Source organism: Sinohyriopsis cumingii, chromosome 2 (genome assembly GCF_028554795.1).
Source record: "Sinohyriopsis cumingii isolate HCF-2022 chromosome 2, ASM2855479v2, whole genome shotgun sequence".
Lineage (NCBI taxonomy): Eukaryota > Metazoa > Mollusca > Bivalvia > Unionida > Unionidae > Sinohyriopsis > Sinohyriopsis cumingii.
Genome location: NC_142962.1, coordinates 115022991 through 115043693, shown reverse-complemented (window position 1 = coordinate 115043693; position 20703 = coordinate 115022991). Strand labels below are relative to the sequence as shown.

The 20703-nt window shown below is 35.4% G+C and overlaps 1 protein-coding gene across 1 annotated transcript in view; it reads left to right on the top strand.

Annotated features, from left to right (window-relative positions):
- The window catches only part of LOC149805642 (uncharacterized), a 236030-nt gene that overhangs the window by 154479 nt on the left and 60848 nt on the right, over positions 1–20703 (top strand). Inside the window, exons 10-13 of the mRNA XM_089934527.1 lie at positions 290–388; positions 15902–16293; positions 18893–19067; positions 19492–20201. Coding sequence (XP_089790653.1) covers positions 290–388; positions 15902–16293; positions 18893–19067; positions 19492–20201 — 1376 coding nt within the window. The remainder of the gene's footprint in view (positions 1–289; positions 389–15901; positions 16294–18892; positions 19068–19491; positions 20202–20703) is intronic.

Sequence of the window (20703 nt, the reverse complement as noted above, 5' to 3'; positions counted from 1 at the left end):
CAGAGTCAGTTGTGTAAGAGACACACAACATATCATTTTTACAATATAGAAAGATGTGTGATTAGCAGAGTGCAGTCGTTTATAAACTTACCCTTTTATTTGAATTAATGCGAAATAAGTTAATAATTTTTCGCTAATTTGTCCTCCACACTAAGTTTGTTGTAATGTAATCCTATATCCATCAGTTATCATTATTTTGTGTTGTTCATCCATCAAAACTGTAAAGGCTTTATTTCTAAAGAGATTATGATCAAACCAGGTATCTGCACCTTTATTTGTTGTATTTCAGAGTTGGCAACAGTGAAAAAGGGGACACCACTCTATGGGCAGCCCACTTGGTGGGGAGATAATGAGCCCTCTGATCTCAATACTTCTTTGATCTCAAAGGGTAAGTAGTTCAGTATGCCATAGTAATTTATTCATAGATGTAGAAGAGCAGCAAAATATTAGCTAATAATTTCATTAAATATTTAGGACTCGACATTCTATGGCATTTCAAGTCCAGGCCCTGTATTCTCAAATCTTCTTAACAAAAGAACTCTAGCTCAGGCTCAGCATGTGAAATCAGATCTGATACTTGGCATGTGCTTGCATCATCAGAATTCAGTAGTCAAGTAGAGGGAACCTTTTTAGGAAACATCTGGAAGATTTGTGATTTTAAGTTTATTTAAATTAAAGTTATAAATATTTTAAGCTTTTGGACTTTGAGCTTGAGCTTCAGTTTATTTTCTACAAATGTTTTAAGAATACAGGGTCTGGTTTTACTGTTGTTGATCATAAGAAAGTTATTTTTTCAGGGCAAGTTTTCGAGCATTTGTCTTCCATTGGAATTTAATGGGAAGTTGGAAACATATCCTAATGATCATTATCAACAATTCAAAAACCAGTGTTGTCATTTTTTCTCATCAAGGTTAAGGTCACAGATCAAGGTCAAAGATCCAGCTACACTGATACAAATGCACATGAAGATATCTAAAATGGTTTACAAGATATTAACTGTTATGAGTGTAATGGAGAGATGGGAAAATGAGGTTATTAAGTGTAAATACAGCTTTCAGAGATAATTCAAAAAGCACTCATTCATATGGAACAAAGGCTCTAGTTTAGATACAGATGCAAAGCAATTTTCATGAAGATATCTCAGAGAGATCAGGAGATACTAACTACTAGAGAAGAGTGTGACAGATGTACACAGTTTATTTGTTAAAATGGAAATGATTCTTAAAATGCTGATAAGACAGACACAGTGTCTAGTCATGATGGCAAGTTTCATGCAGATATTTACAAATGGTTTAGGAGATACAGTGTACTATGTAAACAGACGTGTGACAGTTGGATGGACAATAAACACCAGTATACACAAAATCCTTCGGCGTTGTTTGCATGTGATACAATAGATTTTCACTATCTCCACATTGAACTTGACATATGGTTTTAAAAGTTACTAGATTTTTTGCATAGTTTGTTATCTGCACTACATTTGCACAGTTTTATGCAGTACAAGCCTGCCAACTTACAGGAGCAGTGTTAATTGCACAAGAACACTTGGAACACACACATTGTAGATCATTGTAAAGGGAAGGATGCCAAGGTATTATTTTGATACTGTTCTTCCTCTTGTAATTGCCACAAACAGTCACAGTTGTATTGAATATTTGGATGGGAAGCATCATATAGTATTCCTGGCAAATACTCGAAGGGGTTAACACAGTCTTTTTTAAAAATTCCTTCCTGTTTAATATTTTGAACAAAAAGCTATTGGAAAAAGGTTTATTCACATAAGATATATTTGAACTTTTTCATTGCTTCATTATATTGTAGCTTTAGAGACCTCAATATGAGGCAAGATTGCAAGATTGGATGTCTTTTTCATTCATTATATTGTAGTTTTAGAGACCTCAATATGAGGCAAGATTGCAAGATTGGATGTCTTTTTCATTCATTATATTGTAGTTTTAGAGACCTCAATATGAGGCAAGATTGCAAGATTGGATGTCTTTTTCATTCATTATATTGTAGCTTTAGAGACTTCAATATGAGGCAGGATTGGATGTCTTTTCATACATTATATTGTAGCTTTAGAGACCTCAGAATGAGGGAAGATTGGATATGTCTTTTCAGCTTGTCATAAAACAACCTCCACAATGTTAATTTCCCTTGTAGTTATTTATAACAAGATGAAGCTGTAAATACTACTTTCTGTCTTGATCCTTATATACAATTAATAATAATAATGATAATAATAATAATAACAACAACAGCAACTTTGTTTAAAGAGGATGACACAGTTGCATAGAACTAATCTTCCTTGTAGCCCTCAGTTATTGCATATTTACATAATACTTTAGTACATAGTTGCACACACACACACATACAGCTGAGTATCTAAACTTGTATATATCAGAGACACTCACTTTGTACACAATAATAATAATAATAAATAAACAATAATAATAGCAATAGCATTAATGTGGACTTAGTACTGCACCTAATCTTCAGAAGCTCCAAGCGCTTTACAGTATTAGGTAACACATATAAACATATACAACGACAAGATTACAAAAACAAACTCCATGAAATTGCCAAACAAAATCCATGCTAACAATAATTAAGGAATTAAATATTACTAAGTCTTTTAAGTATGCTCTTGTAGTCGAAATAGGTGAGTTCTAAGAGCACTCTTATATGAGATCAGTGTCCTTGTCTGTAAGATCAGTGGGCAATTCATTCCATGAAGCTGGGCTTTGGTAAGCAAAAACTAACATTGTCCACATGACTTAAGCAGTGGGGACAATGAGAATTCGAGTGTCGGAAAAGGAGAATAAGTTTCTTGATGGGATGTACACATGAGTGAGGTCAGTTAGATATATTGGACTGAAGCCAGTCAACAAAATGTAGCATAGGGAACAGATTTTGTGTTCGATTCTGGATCATTTGTAATGTCGAAAAGCTCTTTGCAGCTGGAACTTTCAGTGATCTTAGTACTGCAGTCGGCTGATTTTGAACCATGTGACATTCTGCTTAGTAGCTTCATAGATCAGCTTATGAATAGTGAAGCTGGTGGAAAGCCAATTCCTCTCAGCCTTTACTTATTCTCTTTAGCAATGCCAAGCTGGTTCCTAACACTACCGTACCATGGAGTACACTTTTGAATTGATACTCTACACTTTGTTGCTGGGACATATTTGTGAAGCAGTAAATGCAAGCACCTGTCAAGTTGTACTGCTGTAGGAGGTAATAAAATTGTTAGGTTTGCTTGGATGTCATGCATTAGTTGGTTTCTATTTATCTTATGGAGGTTTCTCTTTGGAGCAAAAAGATGGTGGGTTAGGGACTGATATGTTGAGCTTGGATATGATATATAGGTGATCTGATGCAAGTTCATGGGACATCAATGAATACTGTAGAATATTATCATCAGGTCTGTGAAGAATCCAGACTAAAATGTGACCATGTTTATCAGTGGGTTTACTAATTGACCATTTGAGTTTAAAAATGTGACTAGGATCTCTAAGAGTAATTAGGTTACCAATTATTAGATTTCTATTCTCCAGGAGTTTAGGAAACTGCTCCAAAAAGAGACATTTAGTCAGTTTGTTTTCTCAACTAGGAGGAAGGCAGTAGGGAAAGAAACAATGGACTCACCTTTATTCCAATGTGAGTGAGGTTTGGACCAGTTCAAACGATGTTTGTTCGAAATTGAAAGTTGCAGTGTGGTTAAGATGGTGAATTATTGAGTTCTTTGTGATAACAGCTATTCCATCTCAGCGAGAGTGGCACGGGAACAATTTGACGGAGTAACCAGAGACTGTTAGATCCACACATTTTGGCTCATTGCCTGATTTTTTAGCCATGTTTCTATTAGGAAGATGTCAATCTCCGAACCATTGAAAAAAATAATGCAATGTTGAGTGGTGTATAAGGGAAAACAAATGAGGAAGTTAGTATTGGATGTAGAGGATATTAATCTGATGTTTGTTGCTTTGCATGTTCTTTTCCCAGCTATGTTAGTGAAAGGAGGATCAAGCTTTCTATGGAGATCTTCAAACCAGTTTCTTATTGGTATCTCATAGCAACCAGCAACAGTTGGAATAAGCTTGATTCCATTTAGGCATACAACAGGTTTTTTCTCTCACCATTTATTGTTTTTTGTCAGAAACTTACATGAACAATTCATTGTTTCTAGATCATTGTTACCAATCATATCACTTCTGTTACATTTCTCAAATATGTCTCAACCATTAAAAGAATTCCAGCAATATCTCGTATAAGCAATGACACCATTTCTGTTTGTCTACTAATTGTTTCATTGTTGATGTGGGATAATTTTAAAATAATCATGCTTGATCCAGGTATAATCAGACTTTCAGTACTGGTCAATTCAGTTTAATATTAAATAATACATTTTGATATTTTCACGATAACTCTGCAACTTTTCTTTTTGAAGGACTACTTCTCATTAAAATCATCTTTACATATTTTAAGCAGTTTTGCTTTTTCATCAGCATGTATAATTTAATTTTGTGTATATGTATATTGTGTTTAACTTTTGTCCATGATTGTAGATTTAATAATCAGTTTTAAATAACCTATTATATAGCTAATATGTGTCTATGAATCAGGATTGAACTTGAAGGTAATATTTATAAACATGTTTACATGGACTTTTGACCTTGAAGGTTCTATAAAAAGAACTTGTATGCAAATTTAATAAGGAAATTACTCGTATTTTATTGTGTCTTAGGTGTTTATATGCATTTGATGTGAACAAAATAAATTAATTCATACTTTAAGTTCAGCTCTAAAATCATTGTTAGTTTTGTTCAGATATAATTTGAGAGGAATCATTTACTTTAAAATTATTCATTGGTATTACAAAGTGCTCATTAACATTATGGACTTAATATTTTGAGATTATTGTGAATTCATTCAAGGACATTCTAAATTATATCATTATGATACATCAAGACTGTTGGCACATCAGCTTATCCAAGACTTGGCACTTCAGCACATTAAATACTGGAATTCATTCAGAACACACTATACTTTTAAACTAGTAATAGAACCTTTAGGATTTTTTGAGATTTAAAAAAAATCCTTTTGTGTTCTAGGGAAATAAATTAATTTGTTGAATTTTACTAAACTTGTTGGTTTTGCCTTTTTAGTTACTTATTTTAAGACAACAGAGTCATAACAATCCAGATTTCTTGAGAGGTTCCATGAAAACCATATTACTGCCAATATGCTGCTCTTGTTTAAGCAGTACATGTATTTAGATTACCAAAGAGACTGTTATTTACTGGAGCAGTCCTTGAACAGTCATCAAATGATAAGTTCTCCTAATTTCCAATCATATTCATATGTAATCATAAAAATATCAGTGATTAATGAACAATGGCATTGATATGAGCTAATCTGTGTCAGTAACTAACATTTTTGACATTTGTAAATTATTGTACCCTGTCTGTCCAAATATACATAAGTGAAAAGTGTGTGTGTGTGTGTGTGTATATATATATACACACACACACACACATGTACATGTGCTCAAACTGAGGTGATATGAATAATCTTTATCAGGGTCATCTTGTAACAAGGGGAATAATCAATACTTGATTTTAGATGCATTGTATTGCAAGTTAGTTGGAATTATATCCCTTTGCACAATTTTGGCTCACATCAGATAAGCTTGTCAGCTTTAGGCAGTCAAGTAAAGTTGAATAATTGAAAATTAATTAGGAATAAATTAGCCATTCCAAGAATAAAGATTGGTGTTGATGAAAAAATCATCTCCTTTTTTTCTGTTGAATATATTACTTTATAAAGAATATGCACTGTAAATTATTTTTAGTGCCATTCTCCTCTATCCTATTTTTTCTCATTAATTTTCATTTTATACAAATATTTAATTCGAATTAAAGCCATCAAATCATGTTTATATTATCATCTGGTTCATCATTTTATAAGACAAGTGCAGTTGGGTTTATGTAATTTCTTTATATTCAGTAAAGAACAGTTGTGGCAACAGTTTGAAAATTGTCACTGCAGGATTCAAGGAAAACTGTCTACAGAAAAATAATAGATCTTTGTTTAAGAATGAGTGAACAGAGCACATAACATAGAACTTGTTGCAATAGCAGAAACTATGATGGCGTAATTTGAATCAATGAATTCAAACTTGTACAGCAAGAAATTAGACAGAAAGACTCAAATTTAAATATTCTTGGTGCTTCATATGGATTGTTCTTCTCATACATGACCACTGCAGGCTTTGATATGTAGAATAGGTCCAGTACACCTCTTGTATGTTATAAGAGGGGAATAATGGAGGCAGGAGCCATTGTGGCTCAGTGGTTAGCATAGTGAACTTGAATTAGTTAAAATCGTACCCTCATATCTGCCTGGAGTTGACTAATTTGACAGTGTTGCACACAGAGCAGGATTGCAGTTTTCCTGTAATATTTTGTTCTTTGTCCCCCAAATCTTGACTTTGTGATCCCACCTGGGTACACTTATTCATAAAACGAAAAATACACATCCACAAGACTACAGCATTTCTTTAGTGGATGTTTTCCATGTCTATGTTGGTGCTAAAAATATAAGATGGCATTGAATATCCATTTTAAATTAATGTATCTGGCAATGAAGACATTTAGGATTTGTGGTAGTCATTTGAGTTGCAATATAAAGTGTTTGACAGCCCCTAATAGCTGCCTCTCTTGGCACTCAGCATTAAGAGGTTAGCGTTCAGACTGGTCAGACTGGTGTCAGGATAATGTGACTGGGTGGAGGACATCATGCTACATGTCTGTGGCATGATGTCCCAGTGCTAGACATCGCTATAAGCTGTCACACTGCAGACATCATAGCAATGTGAAGAATTGTTAAAGCTACATTAAAATTCCAGATCACACACACACACACACACACAGAGCCCCTAATATAAGACATTTTCAGAGTTAAAGTTCTACTTGTGGCACAGAAGATTTAATTTATTTTGAGGTTGAATTAATAACAGAAGAGACTAAATTGAATCAAATAGACAATTTGTCATTTAATTAATGATTTATTTAGTTGAAATGAAAAGTAATTACAAAGACATGAGTATTTTATTATAATAAATGCTTGTAGATAATGAATGTATACTAAAGTTAAATGAGAGCAAGATTTGGAATGGAAAATTCCATGGTGTAGCTCATTTCAGGTTAGCTAGATATTCATTCATGTTAATGTTTTCATTAATTGCTTGAGTACATGATAAAACATATATGGCAATAATGTAAATGTCTAAGGAAAATACAATAGTACAGAGCAGACCACAAAGTTAGTGTGGCAAAACTGTCAAAGCAAATAATTTTCCTTTGCTGTTTTAAATTGTTGTAACCCACAAATGTTTGAGGGTGGGGGACATAGTGACCACTGCCCTTGGGTTCGTGCAACAATGTGATGGTGCATCCAGTTCCAACAGGATGGAATAATTTACTTGTGTTGCTTTGCTGTAAAACACCAAACCAAATTCTTCTTCACAAGCTGACATTTGGAAAGAAAAATAGGCAAATTTTGCTGCTGGAAAATCAAATTTCACTTCATTTTAAGTAAATTTTTTAAAACTTGCATCCACCCATTTACTAGTTATTTTTTAGTGGCTATAAAAATGGTGAAAACATGTGTTGAAGAAAACTAGCTCTAATTGAAAACTTTCAAAACAGCTCAAATTTTCTTTAAATGAACATGTGGAAGATACCTGATGAATGTTCTATTCAAATGTTGCTATTCTGTCAAATTAAGATATAAATTGAATCCAAACCAGAGGTTTAGTTAAATTTCTGTAAGTTTTTCAGACCTATGGAATATTTTATGGGGTCCATTTATTTGCTGTTAATCCTGTCTGTGTTTGTTTGATGGCATACAAACAGATTTAACAGAGTTAACACTTGCCGAGAGTTTTCATTCCAACAAGCACTTTATTTAAGTATTGTCACATTCTCTGTAGCACATAAATCTTTCTTATCTCACATAATCCAGAGTATTGTTCACCAAAATACTTCATTGTTAACCTTAAGTTTTATCTTGTGATAAGACCGTAGTCAATATTATGTTCTAGTGCAATGAAAATTGTAGTATACCTCCTACTGTCGGTTCAGATAGGGTACAATGCTGTAGGTTCAGATAGGGTACTCCCCCATTGCAATACTGTAGGTTCAGATAAGGTACTCCTCCATTGCAATACTGTAGGTTCAGATAGGGTACTCCCCCGTTTCAATGCTGTAGGTTCAGATTGGTTAATCCCCCATTGCAATGCTGTAGGTTCAGATAGGGTACTCCCCCATTGCAATACTGTAGGTTCAGATAGGGTACTCCCCCATTGCAATGCTGTAGGTTCAGATAGGGTACTCCCCCATTGCAATGCTGTAGGTTCAGATTGGGTACTCCCCAATTGCAATGCAGTCACTGGGAGCCATGGAGTATATTGCCCTATGGTCATTACTGTCTTGTAACAGAAGTTGTTAAAATGTAGAGCCTTACAGTAAGTGTGTACTGTTTTACATTTCAGTAATTGCTGATCCAGTTTTCTACACAAACACACACACACACACACTCACATGTGCACACACATACAAACACACACACACACACACACACACACTCACATGTGCACACACATACAAAAACATACACACACACACACAATGTTTCAAAGTAAATAAAATAACATTAAATATGAAGTTTATATTTTTTATCTTGTTCTTCTCATTTACGTATACGTATTTAGGTTTGACAATGCTAATAAGGATGGGGGGAGACCCTTCTTTTAATTAAGGGCATATTTTCAAAATAACAAAATCATTATAGAGACAATACTGGTTGAAACTTAATTGGATGGTTGTAACAAGAGTTGACTATTAGACTATCCACCTCCTTTGTATATACCCACCACAGGCTGAGTTTATAATGTTCATACATTATTATCCATTGGTTTACAGGTTCACCTTTTATCTTTATCATTTTCTCACAATAATTGTAGTTTTACACATCTATCCTTATCAAATATTGTGGATGGCTTTCACTTGGGGTAAGGAAAAAGCCTTTGGAGTTGAGGTCAAAAGTAAAGGTCACTGAAGAAAGAAAAACAGTTTTGTACACAATAACAGTTAGTTTACATCACAGATCAGGATCAAACTTTATGGATGACTTGCATTTGTGGTATTGAAAAAGCCTGTCCTTGTTGGGGATAAACAAGCAGAGGTCAAGGTTATTTTTGCTGAAGAAAAAAATGGAACTTTAGTTGTACATCATAGACCTGGACTAAACTTTGTAGATGTCTTATACTTGGATTAAGGAACAAGACTATCAGTGGGGTCAATGTTCAAGGTCACTGGTATAAAAAAATGAAAAATGGTAGAGGTCACTGTAACTGGAGGATGAAAATGGTTTCTATGTAATAACATGTATTCTAGACCTGGACCAACCTTTAGGACTCACGGTACTAATTCAACTCCAATAGTAAACATATGGAAATACTATCATATTCTAAGTTCAATAACTTAAAATTTCTGGGTGCTGATGATGAGACCTATAATTCTCCATGCACAACTAACCTTGGTGGAAGCTTATGTGTGAAAAACACCACATGAGCCATGGCATTTTGTTTATCTACATGTGCATGAAACACATGTTATTGATTCTGCACCAAATGAATCAGGTGCTACTTTCATTACTGAGTACTCCTAAGTCAAGCCTGTAAAAATACTAAAATTGCATCAATAGAATTTTGTCTATACTTTTTTAAATTACATAAAGGATAAGCTCTCAAAAGATATTTTTACTAAACTTTTAATTTTCATTATTAACCAATTATGGACCACCAAACCCGTAAATACTCTATTTTTTGTTCATCCATTTCTAGACTGGTTCACAGTTCTTCCATATAATTAGTACAGTGTGTCTTTTATGGATGGTTTGCACCCAGTGAAGGCAAGAAGGCTGGAAGAAAATGATTCATGTATACAATAACTTTAATTCTATATCACAGGGGCCCCGAGTGGTCTAAAGCGCTCTTCGTTACGGATCACTGCCATCTCACCTCTGTCTGCGGTGGTTCGAGTCTAGGATTCAGCCAATGTGGGTATGTGAGAAAGCTTGCCAGTAGCTTATCGTGGGTCGGTGGTTCTTTCCGGCGTTTTCCCGGGTTCTTCCTCCACCATTATTACTGGCCGCCATGTATAGCCTATCGCGTGCTGAAAAATGGCGTTAAACCCCACAACAACAACAACAACAACAACAACAATAATTCTATATCACAAACCTAGACTGAATTTTTTGAATGTTTTGCACTTGGATGAGGTAGAAACCATTTTTATTTGGGGTCAAAAGGTACAGTTCTTTTGGCCACTTAGCAATCTTTCTTTTTTATGAGTTACATATGTAGCTTTATAGAATGGAACTTTGACCAAAATGGATTATTAAATACAAAAGTTTGTGGAAGTTGAGACAGTTGGAATTCTTTTCATAGATGCAAGTTATTAATATCTTTCTTGGGAAAAGTGTAGATATATGTACATGTGTGTGTGAATACAGGTAACATATCAGTGTGGAGTACAAGTCAAGGGAATGGTAGTACTTATACTTTCCTGCACCATAATTTATATACAATTGGGGAGGGTAGTACTTCTCCACTCTTTAATTCATGTGTGTGTGTGTGTGTGTATGTATGTATGTATGTATATATATATATATATATATATATATATATATATATATATATATATATATATATATATATATATATATATATGCTGGCATCTTTACTTTGGTGTGGCAATATATTAAAAAACGCTTCAATGTCATGAAAATATGAGTGATCTTGGGCAAGCATAATATTGTCTGACCAGACTAAAAATAAATGTTGACATTCTTTTTCTCGTAACTTAAAGATGTGTGATAGCTCATTGAAAAGGAAACTTATGACACATAGATTACTTAAACATTTTACTGTAAACATAAATACCACTAATTAATAAAATGATCTGTGTGCAACTGCCTTTTCTCAAGGTTTGACTCATTTATTTTAGTATCAAGCTTACATCAGGTGCCTCTGGTTCTTCAGTAAAATCATAATCAGTTTAGTGGAGAAGTGTACTTGGTTCAGTATAATGAAGACAGTAACTCAAACTTTTCTGAGGTCCAAGTGCCTGGAAAATGTTTCTTTAAGCAATAATACAGTATATCACACATAGAGATCTAAGCCATCTAAGTAAATCACACATAGGGATATAAGCCATCCAAGTATATCACACATAGGGATCTAAGCCATCCAAGCATATCACACATAGGGATCTGAGCCATCCAAGTATATCACACATAAGGATCTAAGCCATCCAAGTATATCACACATGGGGATCTAAGTCATCCAAGTATATCACACATAGGGATTTAAGCCATCCAAGTATATCACACATGGGGATCTAAGTCATCCAAGTATATCACACATAGGGATTTAAGCCATCCAAGTATATCACACATAGGGATCTAAGCCATCCAAGTATAACACACATAGGGATCTAAGTCATCCAAGTATATCACACATAGGGATCTAAGTCATCCAAGTATATCACACATAGGGATTTAAGCCATCCAAGTATATCACACATAGGGATTTAAGCCATCCAAGTATATCACACATAGGGATCTAAGCCATCCAAGTATATCACACATAGAGATCAAAGCCATCCAAGTATATCACACATAGGGTCTAAGCCATCCAAGTATATCACACATAAGGATCTAAGCCATCCAAGTATATCACACATAGGGATCTAAGCCATCCAAGTATATCACACATAGGGATTTAAGCCATCCAAGTATATCACACATAGGGATTTAAGCCATCCAAGTATATCACACATAACGTCTAAGCCATCCAAGTATATCGCACATAGGGATCTAAGCCATCCAAGTATATCACACATAGGGTTTTAAGCCATCCAAGTATATCACACATGGGAACCAGAGATCCTGGAGGAAACCATGAGCCTTAAAGGGGCAGCTACAGTGTATAGATCTGGGGTTTTCCATGCCAATATTTAACGTATGTGCAATCAACGTAGGGCAACTTTTAAGTGATTGTCATGAACATAGTGTATGTTCGGGAAGAAAGTTTCAAACAAATTTTTAAAGGTTTGACATCTGTACACCCTTCACAGAAATAGTGTGTTTAAAAATCATGAGTAAATAGTTCAGTAACCTGCCTAAAACAGAAAAGTAGATATGAGCACAAAAAGCGTCATAGAGGACCAGGGCAGCGGACAGGATTTGTGGGCCCTAGGAAAAATTATCCAATAGGCCCCAAAGAATCACAAATTGAAACAAGTGTGGACCCCCCTGATCACTGTGGTCCCGAGGAATTTGTCCTACTCTGTCCACGGTCCTGGACAGGACTTACAAAGTTGTATGATCCATTTCTGAAAGGAAAGGGGTGAGTGGACGATTTTCGTATGTGACCAGAATTACAATTTGTACAAACCTACATGTATTTAGATGATTCTTCAAGACTATATGCTCTTGAAAACATGAGGACTTACAAATCTCTTTGTTGCATATAATTTCTTAGTGGATGGATGCATACAGGTATACACAGCATCATCAATGCCAGCGTAATCAGATCCCGAGCCCAGTCTGAGAAGCCACACGAATTACACATAGCTAATAGTACTGTTGCAACTGGCCATTGCTAATGTATCGCAGGATGAGTTAACTCATAATTGTTATCCATATTTTTTCATGGAGTTAGCAAACTAAGGAGAGAGAGAGAGAATAAACTTCTTAGCCAATCCAATGTATCATAAGCAGTTATGGGATTCACATTGATTCTCATTTAATATATTAACTAAATGGCAAACTTTTGAGGAATCTGCTTAATATGTGATGTGCCACCTTTGGTGTTCATTGTTTGCTGCTAATTAGACAAGTTAACTTGTTTATTTTCGGATTATTCATTACCATGCAGTCATGGGGGGGGGCAGAGTTTCGATTATAGTCATGATGCAGTAACATAAAGCAATAGATACTCATTTATTGTTAATTTTTTTTAATGAAAGCATACATTTCAACTCTTATACATGTGTGCTGGCATATTATTGTTTACTACTATCTGCGGCGATCTATAATGACAAATGTTCTATTCATGTAAGAAGTGTAGGTCACTCAAGTTGCCCTTCATCAAATGCACATGACCGTACTAGATGCGACTATGGGATAGGTTTGGCCAGTTAACAGTAGTATCTGAAAATGATCTATACTGAGTATAAGACAGATTCAGCTGTAAATGAACATAGATATAGATCTGCCATTGCATAATGCACCATTAAATCTGGGTCTTTGTTGTTTGATTGAACAAATGAGTAGACCAAAGAACATGGACCCCATCCTGCTGGCAAATTATGCAGTGATGGCAGATCAGGGTCTGTGTTGCTTGTGATGGATATGACTTGTACACAGGTATATATGGTTTACAAAAGACACCCTTGGTCAGCTACCATGCTTTGTCCTTGGGCAAGGCAATCGATTTTGCAAAAAAGCCTTCATGTGTTGCTGTGTTGTAAAATACCAGATACCTCTTCTTGCTAAACACTGTTCATGTCAGTTTTGTTGAACCATGAGAAGTACAGCCTGTTTGCAATAAAGACTTGTCTGGTTATTTTCATCTATAAACTTTAAGTTGGTCTACTATACCTGGTAATAAATTGTATTCCTGTTAAACTAGTTTGGGTGTAACCGTGTTATTCTGTCATGTAATTTGTGTGCTTATCATATCTCTAATGCAAAATTGAAGGTAATCAAAAAAGAGCAGAGAGTTTTAGTGACTGGAACATTGAAAAGATATTAAGTGTTCTGGCCAATTTTTGCCTGAAACAAATGCATACAGTTTTAAAATATATACTACAATTTTGGAAAATTTTATACGGGTTTGACCACATTTAATTTGTTTAAAAGTGACTCTTCCAACTTCATAAATTATCCTCTCTGATTACAAAAGTTATTTATGTGTGTCTGTGTTTGAATGTGTTATGTTCGTGTCACATCAACGCAATCCACAGTGCACTATTCAGCAAGTTAGGTATCCAAAAAAGGCATACTAAATAACAAAAACAAAAAACAGGCAAAATTCTTGACATAAATTTGTTGTTGTTGTATACACAGAAATCTTTCATAAAGTTCAGGACCTATTCAGCGGGAATATTATTATCACACACTTTCCAGGGCTAAATAAAATTGCCTCTTACTGCAAGCATGATCTACTTCCCTGGGCCCCCAGTTGGCCTGGTGGTGGGGGGGGATTACCTTCACATCTTCAAAAGAAACAAAACTAATAAATAACCTGACTGTATTTTTTCATATTGTTTTTATCCATGAAGTACAGCATAGATTCGGATCTACCATTTTTAATGTACCAACAGATCTGAATCTACATTCATCACTGTTCAGTTGAGATCATCAGTGAAATAAGCAGTGTTGAGCCTGCTCTGCTGTACACTATATATACCATTATGTTCTCATTTATAAGATGAGTAAAACTGCAAAGAACAAAGATCCTGATCTGCCTTAGCATGATGCACTTGCAGATCAAGGTCTTTATTATTTGTTTTACTGATTATTCCTAACAGACTGCACAGACTCAAATCAGCTGGCACTTTTTGCAATGGCAGATCTGGGTCTGTGCAGTTTGCAGATGCATGTATGTGTGTAAGTATGTATGGATGTATGCATGCATGTATGTATGTTTAATGTCACTTCACCACAATACCAGCTATATAATGCCAATTGCACAATATCAGAGAGATCTAGGTCTACCCATTTGAAGTTGGGTGCCATTTTCACCATACCTTATTTGCTTGCATAACAGATCAATTGTCATGGTAGATTTAGATTTCTAGTTAATTTGTTATCTTCAGGAATCTTTAAAGTCAATAGTAATTTTTAAACGTCTGCCAGAAAAATAAATATTTGCTAAATTGTGATAGGTCTTGCTATCAAAGTGTTTACATCATTTTGACTCTTTGAAAAAATTTCAATCTTTAAGGCTGAAGTGGATTGTGTTATTTGAAACAGGTTTGCAATATATCTGTGACATAAATCAAACATCTGCATTTTAAAGTAATAGACAAGAGTCAGAAGCAAAGATCAACACTCACCTGAATTATTGGTATGGATTTTCTTATTTTGGTGGCTTCCATTTATAACCCATTTTAATTAGATTTCTTTATAGAACAGTCTTTTAGAGTATTCTGCATGTTTCTTGTCTACTGAGGTAAAAAAAAAAAAAAAAAAAAAAAGAGTTCAAAATTGAGTCAAGGACACTGATACTTTTGTGGTGCCATAAATGTATGTCTACAAGAAATGTTGAACACTGTTGCTCAGACAGAAGAAAATACTGTTCAGTATTGAATAAGTAGATTGAAGTTATCAGATAACATCGGTTTTAAAGATGCAAATATTGGTCTTGATACTTTCACTTTTTTCCAGGACTTTGAAGAAAAAAAATGTCAGAAACATTATTTATCATCAATTGACTAGACAATTTTTGTACTGGTTTTCACGTTGACAGTTGTTGAGATTGACAAAGAATCACAAAAGTTAACTTTTGATATAGTTTAAATGGAAATAATTTTTGTTTAAGATATTTATTAAATACACATTGAAACAACATTTTAGAGTTAATAATAATTAATAAATTTAACTACCCTTTAGTTATGTAGTTGTTTTAGTAACAAATAGTTTCACAGAAAATGCAATTTTCTTTTTCTTACCACTGTGCAAGAGTTAATCTACATATGAACATTTCACTCTACATGTATCTTGAGCAGGATTCCATTGGGACTGTACCTGTATGCTTCTTTTGCAGACAAATCCAAGTCCAAAATGCAGGAAATTCCAGACAAGGATTATTCTCCTGAGAAGGACACTACCTCTCATTGTGTCAGCTCTTCAAAATCAGCCTCATCTGTCTCAAATGTAGCTTCACAAAAACCAACCAATCAAAATGGAATAGCTTCAGAAGTCCAAAGTGTGACATTAGGGGAGGCAACTCCATCAAGACAATCTCATACACCTGAGGGCAGTGCCAGTATGGCATTCACAGTGCAGTTTGATGAAACATCTCCAAAAAGTATAGCTGGACCATTAAGTGAATTTTTGCCAGATAAAATGAAACACCACTTTAAAACAAGAACTGAAAAGGTTTCTGAAAAATCTTCAAAAGTCACTTCCAAAGAAAATATCCATAGTACACAACCAGTAAGTAATACTATGATCACAATTGCATTCATACAGATGTTGTTGTTCTTTTTACTGATTCTCTATACTAATTACATGTACAGGTCTTTCTTATTAAAGCATGTTTTTGGGGATACATAATGACATTATGTATTCAACCACAGTAAGATGGTTTCAACACTCCAGTTTAAAGAAAGAAATGGTCTTTAGCTGAATTCCTGCAAATTCTTTTCACTAGTAGAGGAGCATCAGCCCCACTGTGGGACTTCTGCTTGTGATTTTTGTCTCTTTTAGATATCATATTGCCATAGGGTTTCAGTAAGAATAGGCACAAAAAGGCCTTGTGGGATATACACATTTCCCGCCTATCGTGCACCGGTTGTGCACATATGGACTGATGCCCTATATGTTGTCTATGGACAGATCAAGTGTAGGACTTGGGATAAAGTTACCTCCCGTTCTTGGAAGGGGCCTGAATCCTGCCTTGGTTTTGGAAGTCCGTTCCCCCTGCGGGCACTAACAAGTCACAATCTACATGGCTCAGAATCTGAAAGCCAATGATTCCAGAAGCTCAGTTCAATGCTTTACATGCTAGCAAAGGATCGATTCTTGACCCCTCTCAAGGGACAAAAAGTGGATGAGGCTGTGTCACGCCTCTCTGACAGGGGTGAGCAGATTCCTCTTAAGGTTAGCATGGTGACGATGACTGATATTATCGAGTCATACTTTTAAGACAATGGAAGGTTCACATCCCATCAAATAGGACTGCTCATGTTCTGCCCATCGTTGCAGCTCATGTAACCAAGACTTCATTATCAGCTCACCTTTGCCTCTCTTTCTCTCTCTTAGGAACTCTGAATACATCAGCATCATTCTCTAGTTTCCCTAAGGTGATTTTATGTTTGCTCTCTTGAGTTTCTACTTCTAGCAAACTGGAAATGACACAAGTACCCATTGTTGGCTCATATTAATCTGGAATTCTATTTCTTCACCACCTGATTTGGTGGCTGAATCAGGATTGATTCCTGAATGGAATCCTGATTTGCAGCACAAACCCTACTCCTTACTGTGTTCACCTGGAGCCCGACAGTGGTTCTTTTATCTCATGAAAAAGCAAACCTTCATATAAACAGCAAAGAAATTACAGACAATTTTTTACACTACAGGGCTGTGTCAATCTCAGAAGCACCATTTTGTTTCAGTTGCCTTGGATATTGTATCTATAATAGCATACCTTAGGCCTTGTACACACTTCTTTTGCATGGAAGTCTGGAACATCCCCCCTATGGGCAGTCGCTAAAGAGATCACTTTCAGAGTCTGCCATATTCCAGGCAAATTAAATATCCTGTCAAACAGCCTGTCTAGACAAGGCTTTGTGGTTCTAACATAATGGTTTCTGCAATAGTCAGTAGCTGAGGCACATTTTCGACTTCGGGTAAGACTATTATTGGTTTTCTTTGCAACAAGACTTAGAAACAAGCTCCCCTTTTATGTCTTGTCCAGTGCCAGATCAGAGAGCCTGGACATTGTAAGTTTTCAGTCTGAAGTAGGAAGGTTATGAAATCAAATGAATGTAAGCATATGTGACTGAACAGTTGCTAGAAACTTTAATATGGTATGCAAACCCACCTCCACCCATGTGTTCTGCCAGTAGTCTCAACCCCACACCCACTGCTGCTACAAAAAATAAAATACTCTGCTGTATATCAAAACATTTCCTTACCTCTGATTTGTATAATAATTTTTAACATGGTCATTGTGTAATTATTAATTGTAGCAGAAAATAGCAGCAAAATGAAATTTTATATGCAGAATCTGACTTCCATTCAGCTTACTCATTATTATTGTAACTTGTATTTTCTTAATAATTTCTCACTTTTTTAGAATTTTTTTGCAAACTAATGCAGGTTTTATTTCTGGTAAATAATGCATTAATCAGCACATTCCTTTTTAAGAACTTCTGGCAAATAATACTTTATGCAGCTTTAAAAATACATTCAACTCGTGGATGTCATTTACTTCAGGGTGAAATTCATCAGACAGCAGCACATGTCCATGAATGTTAAATTGCAAAACATACTGTTTCTGTTGAAAATAATGACCATATGATCCTTTTGATCACCATTGATCGCTAATGCCAACATCGTTATTCAGTCACTTTCTACAGAATTATTATATAAATAATGATTGAAATGCTCTGACTTGATTTCAAGCAAATGTTAAATAGAATTCCTTATTACCAAGCTGTCTTGGTTTGTGTATTTAGGTAATTGTTCCGAGTTCTCGGTTCATTTGCCCTACGCACTTTGATTTCAGGGCAGTGTTTCAGTATCCTGAAATTAACATTTACAGTTGTCTGTATATCCTGGTAGTAAGGAGATTAAATGCACCATATATACTCACATATAAGTTCAGTTCAACTGCAAAAAAGATAGATACTGATCCGCCACAGCATAATGCACCTACAGATCCAGGTCTGTGCTTGTTCTACTGACTACTCCTTCCAAACTGCAAAGACCCAGATCTGCCAGTACATTTTGTGATGGCAGATCTGGGTCTATGCAGTTTGCAGTTGAACTCATCTTATAAGCAAATACATATGTTACATTGTATTTGCAGTCTGAAGTCAGGTCCCATTCTGAGGGGCGTGATAGTTCCCCAACTCGACAAAAGCAGTTGGATGAGATATGGAGTTCAGTGGAAGGAAATAGGACCAAGCTACAGAGCAAGACTGGTTCAGGGTCTGTATCAAGTGAGCAAACAGAGGATAGATTGGACAAGGTACCAGTCAAAGGCAAGTAAAGACTGTATTTATCAGCAGAGTCCACAGTCATATAATCAGACCAGTCTAACGTTCAGAACAAGTCTGTTAAAAGTAATTGAAAAAGGAGTAAGAAGTATAATGGTTAAAGTATAATTGCACAAGATTCTTCTGTACTCTAATAAATTACTTTTCAGAAATGACCAGGACATAGATATTGTGGAATATAATTAGTTTGCACTGAAATCCTACATTAAGAATATTGGAATCTAGAGGATATTTTTATGGAGAGAACCATCTAAAACATTCAAAAGTTATGCCAGCTGACCAATATCCTTGCCTTATGGTGACATCACTATTTAATCTATAGTGCTTAAGATATCTAAGCTTATGCTTTGCTGTGTACATACAGACATATGAACTTGTGCTTTTTTAAAGGATTTGTATTCATTTCCAGGACCATCAAGTAAATCTGCTGCCATCAAAAGAAGACATGCAGTCTCGGGAACTTCAAGGAAAATGATATATAACAAGCCCAGGAAATCCCAGAGCTTCGATGAGGAATCTACACAAGTTTCTGATAGTGCAACTTATCTTTTTGACAAAATGTTTGATATTTCAGTTTCCCAGAGTATCAAAAGTGCCAAGGAAGAAACTGATCAATCATCAGAATATACTTTGTATAAAGAAGCAAGGCATTATGATGTAAACTCAATCAGTAAAGACAAAGACCGAAAAAGTTTAACAAAACCATCTGAAGTAAATTCATCTGAAACAAAAAGTAAACCTGTCACTGGAAAACCACCAGTGTCAATTTTGAAAAAATCCCCTGAAAATGGTCCAGCCCCAAAAGAAGACAGTGAAGGCAGTGAAGCTGGTACATATACAGTAGAACTGGACAAAGATGGAAAAGAGGAAGAGGAGGCAAGAAGGACCATTGACAGAGTTTTTGGAGTTGGTACAGATATTCCAGATATACAAAAGAGTCGTATTTCTGATCTTCCAAAGGAACAGTTGCTAGAAGATATATCTCTGCAGGATTTGGACACCGAGATAGATGAACTGGAGAAAACACGGGCTTGTGGTGCAGGGAACAGTTTGGCGGTGGAAATAGGAAGTGCAGTTTTGGAGGAGCTCAGAATTGTTGAAAAGGAGGAGGAAGAAGAGGTAAGGATTGTAAACCATTGTGGTGTGATGGGTTGTTAGTCCGTCACTGTGGAAGGTGTGGGTTGGGGTGCTTCCAGTATTTTATCTAAACTGTTATGAAAGTCCCACCCAGGCTCGATTTTGGTTGGAAGTTAAATTAGTGAAAGATAGATGTAAAGCTCCAAGTTCCCAGTCAGCAATGCTGACGGTTATATGATTGAATATACAGAAAGTGAAATTCAACAAATAGCTATTTAATGACAATTCAATAATCAAATGATTAAAATTTCCCAAGTACTCTCCTTCTGCTCGACCATATGATAGCCTAATGCATCATTTGATTAGTAGTTTTAGATAGCTTTCCACCTGTCCTTGTATTCTACTCATATGTGTATTCTTCTCTCCTATTCCTCCTATTCCTTCTCCTCTTCCTCCCGACTTTCTCCAAATTCCTTCTCTCCACCAACTCCTCAGTATTCCCCCTCCTTCTCCACTTTCTCCTCCTTGACTCTTTTCCTCCTCC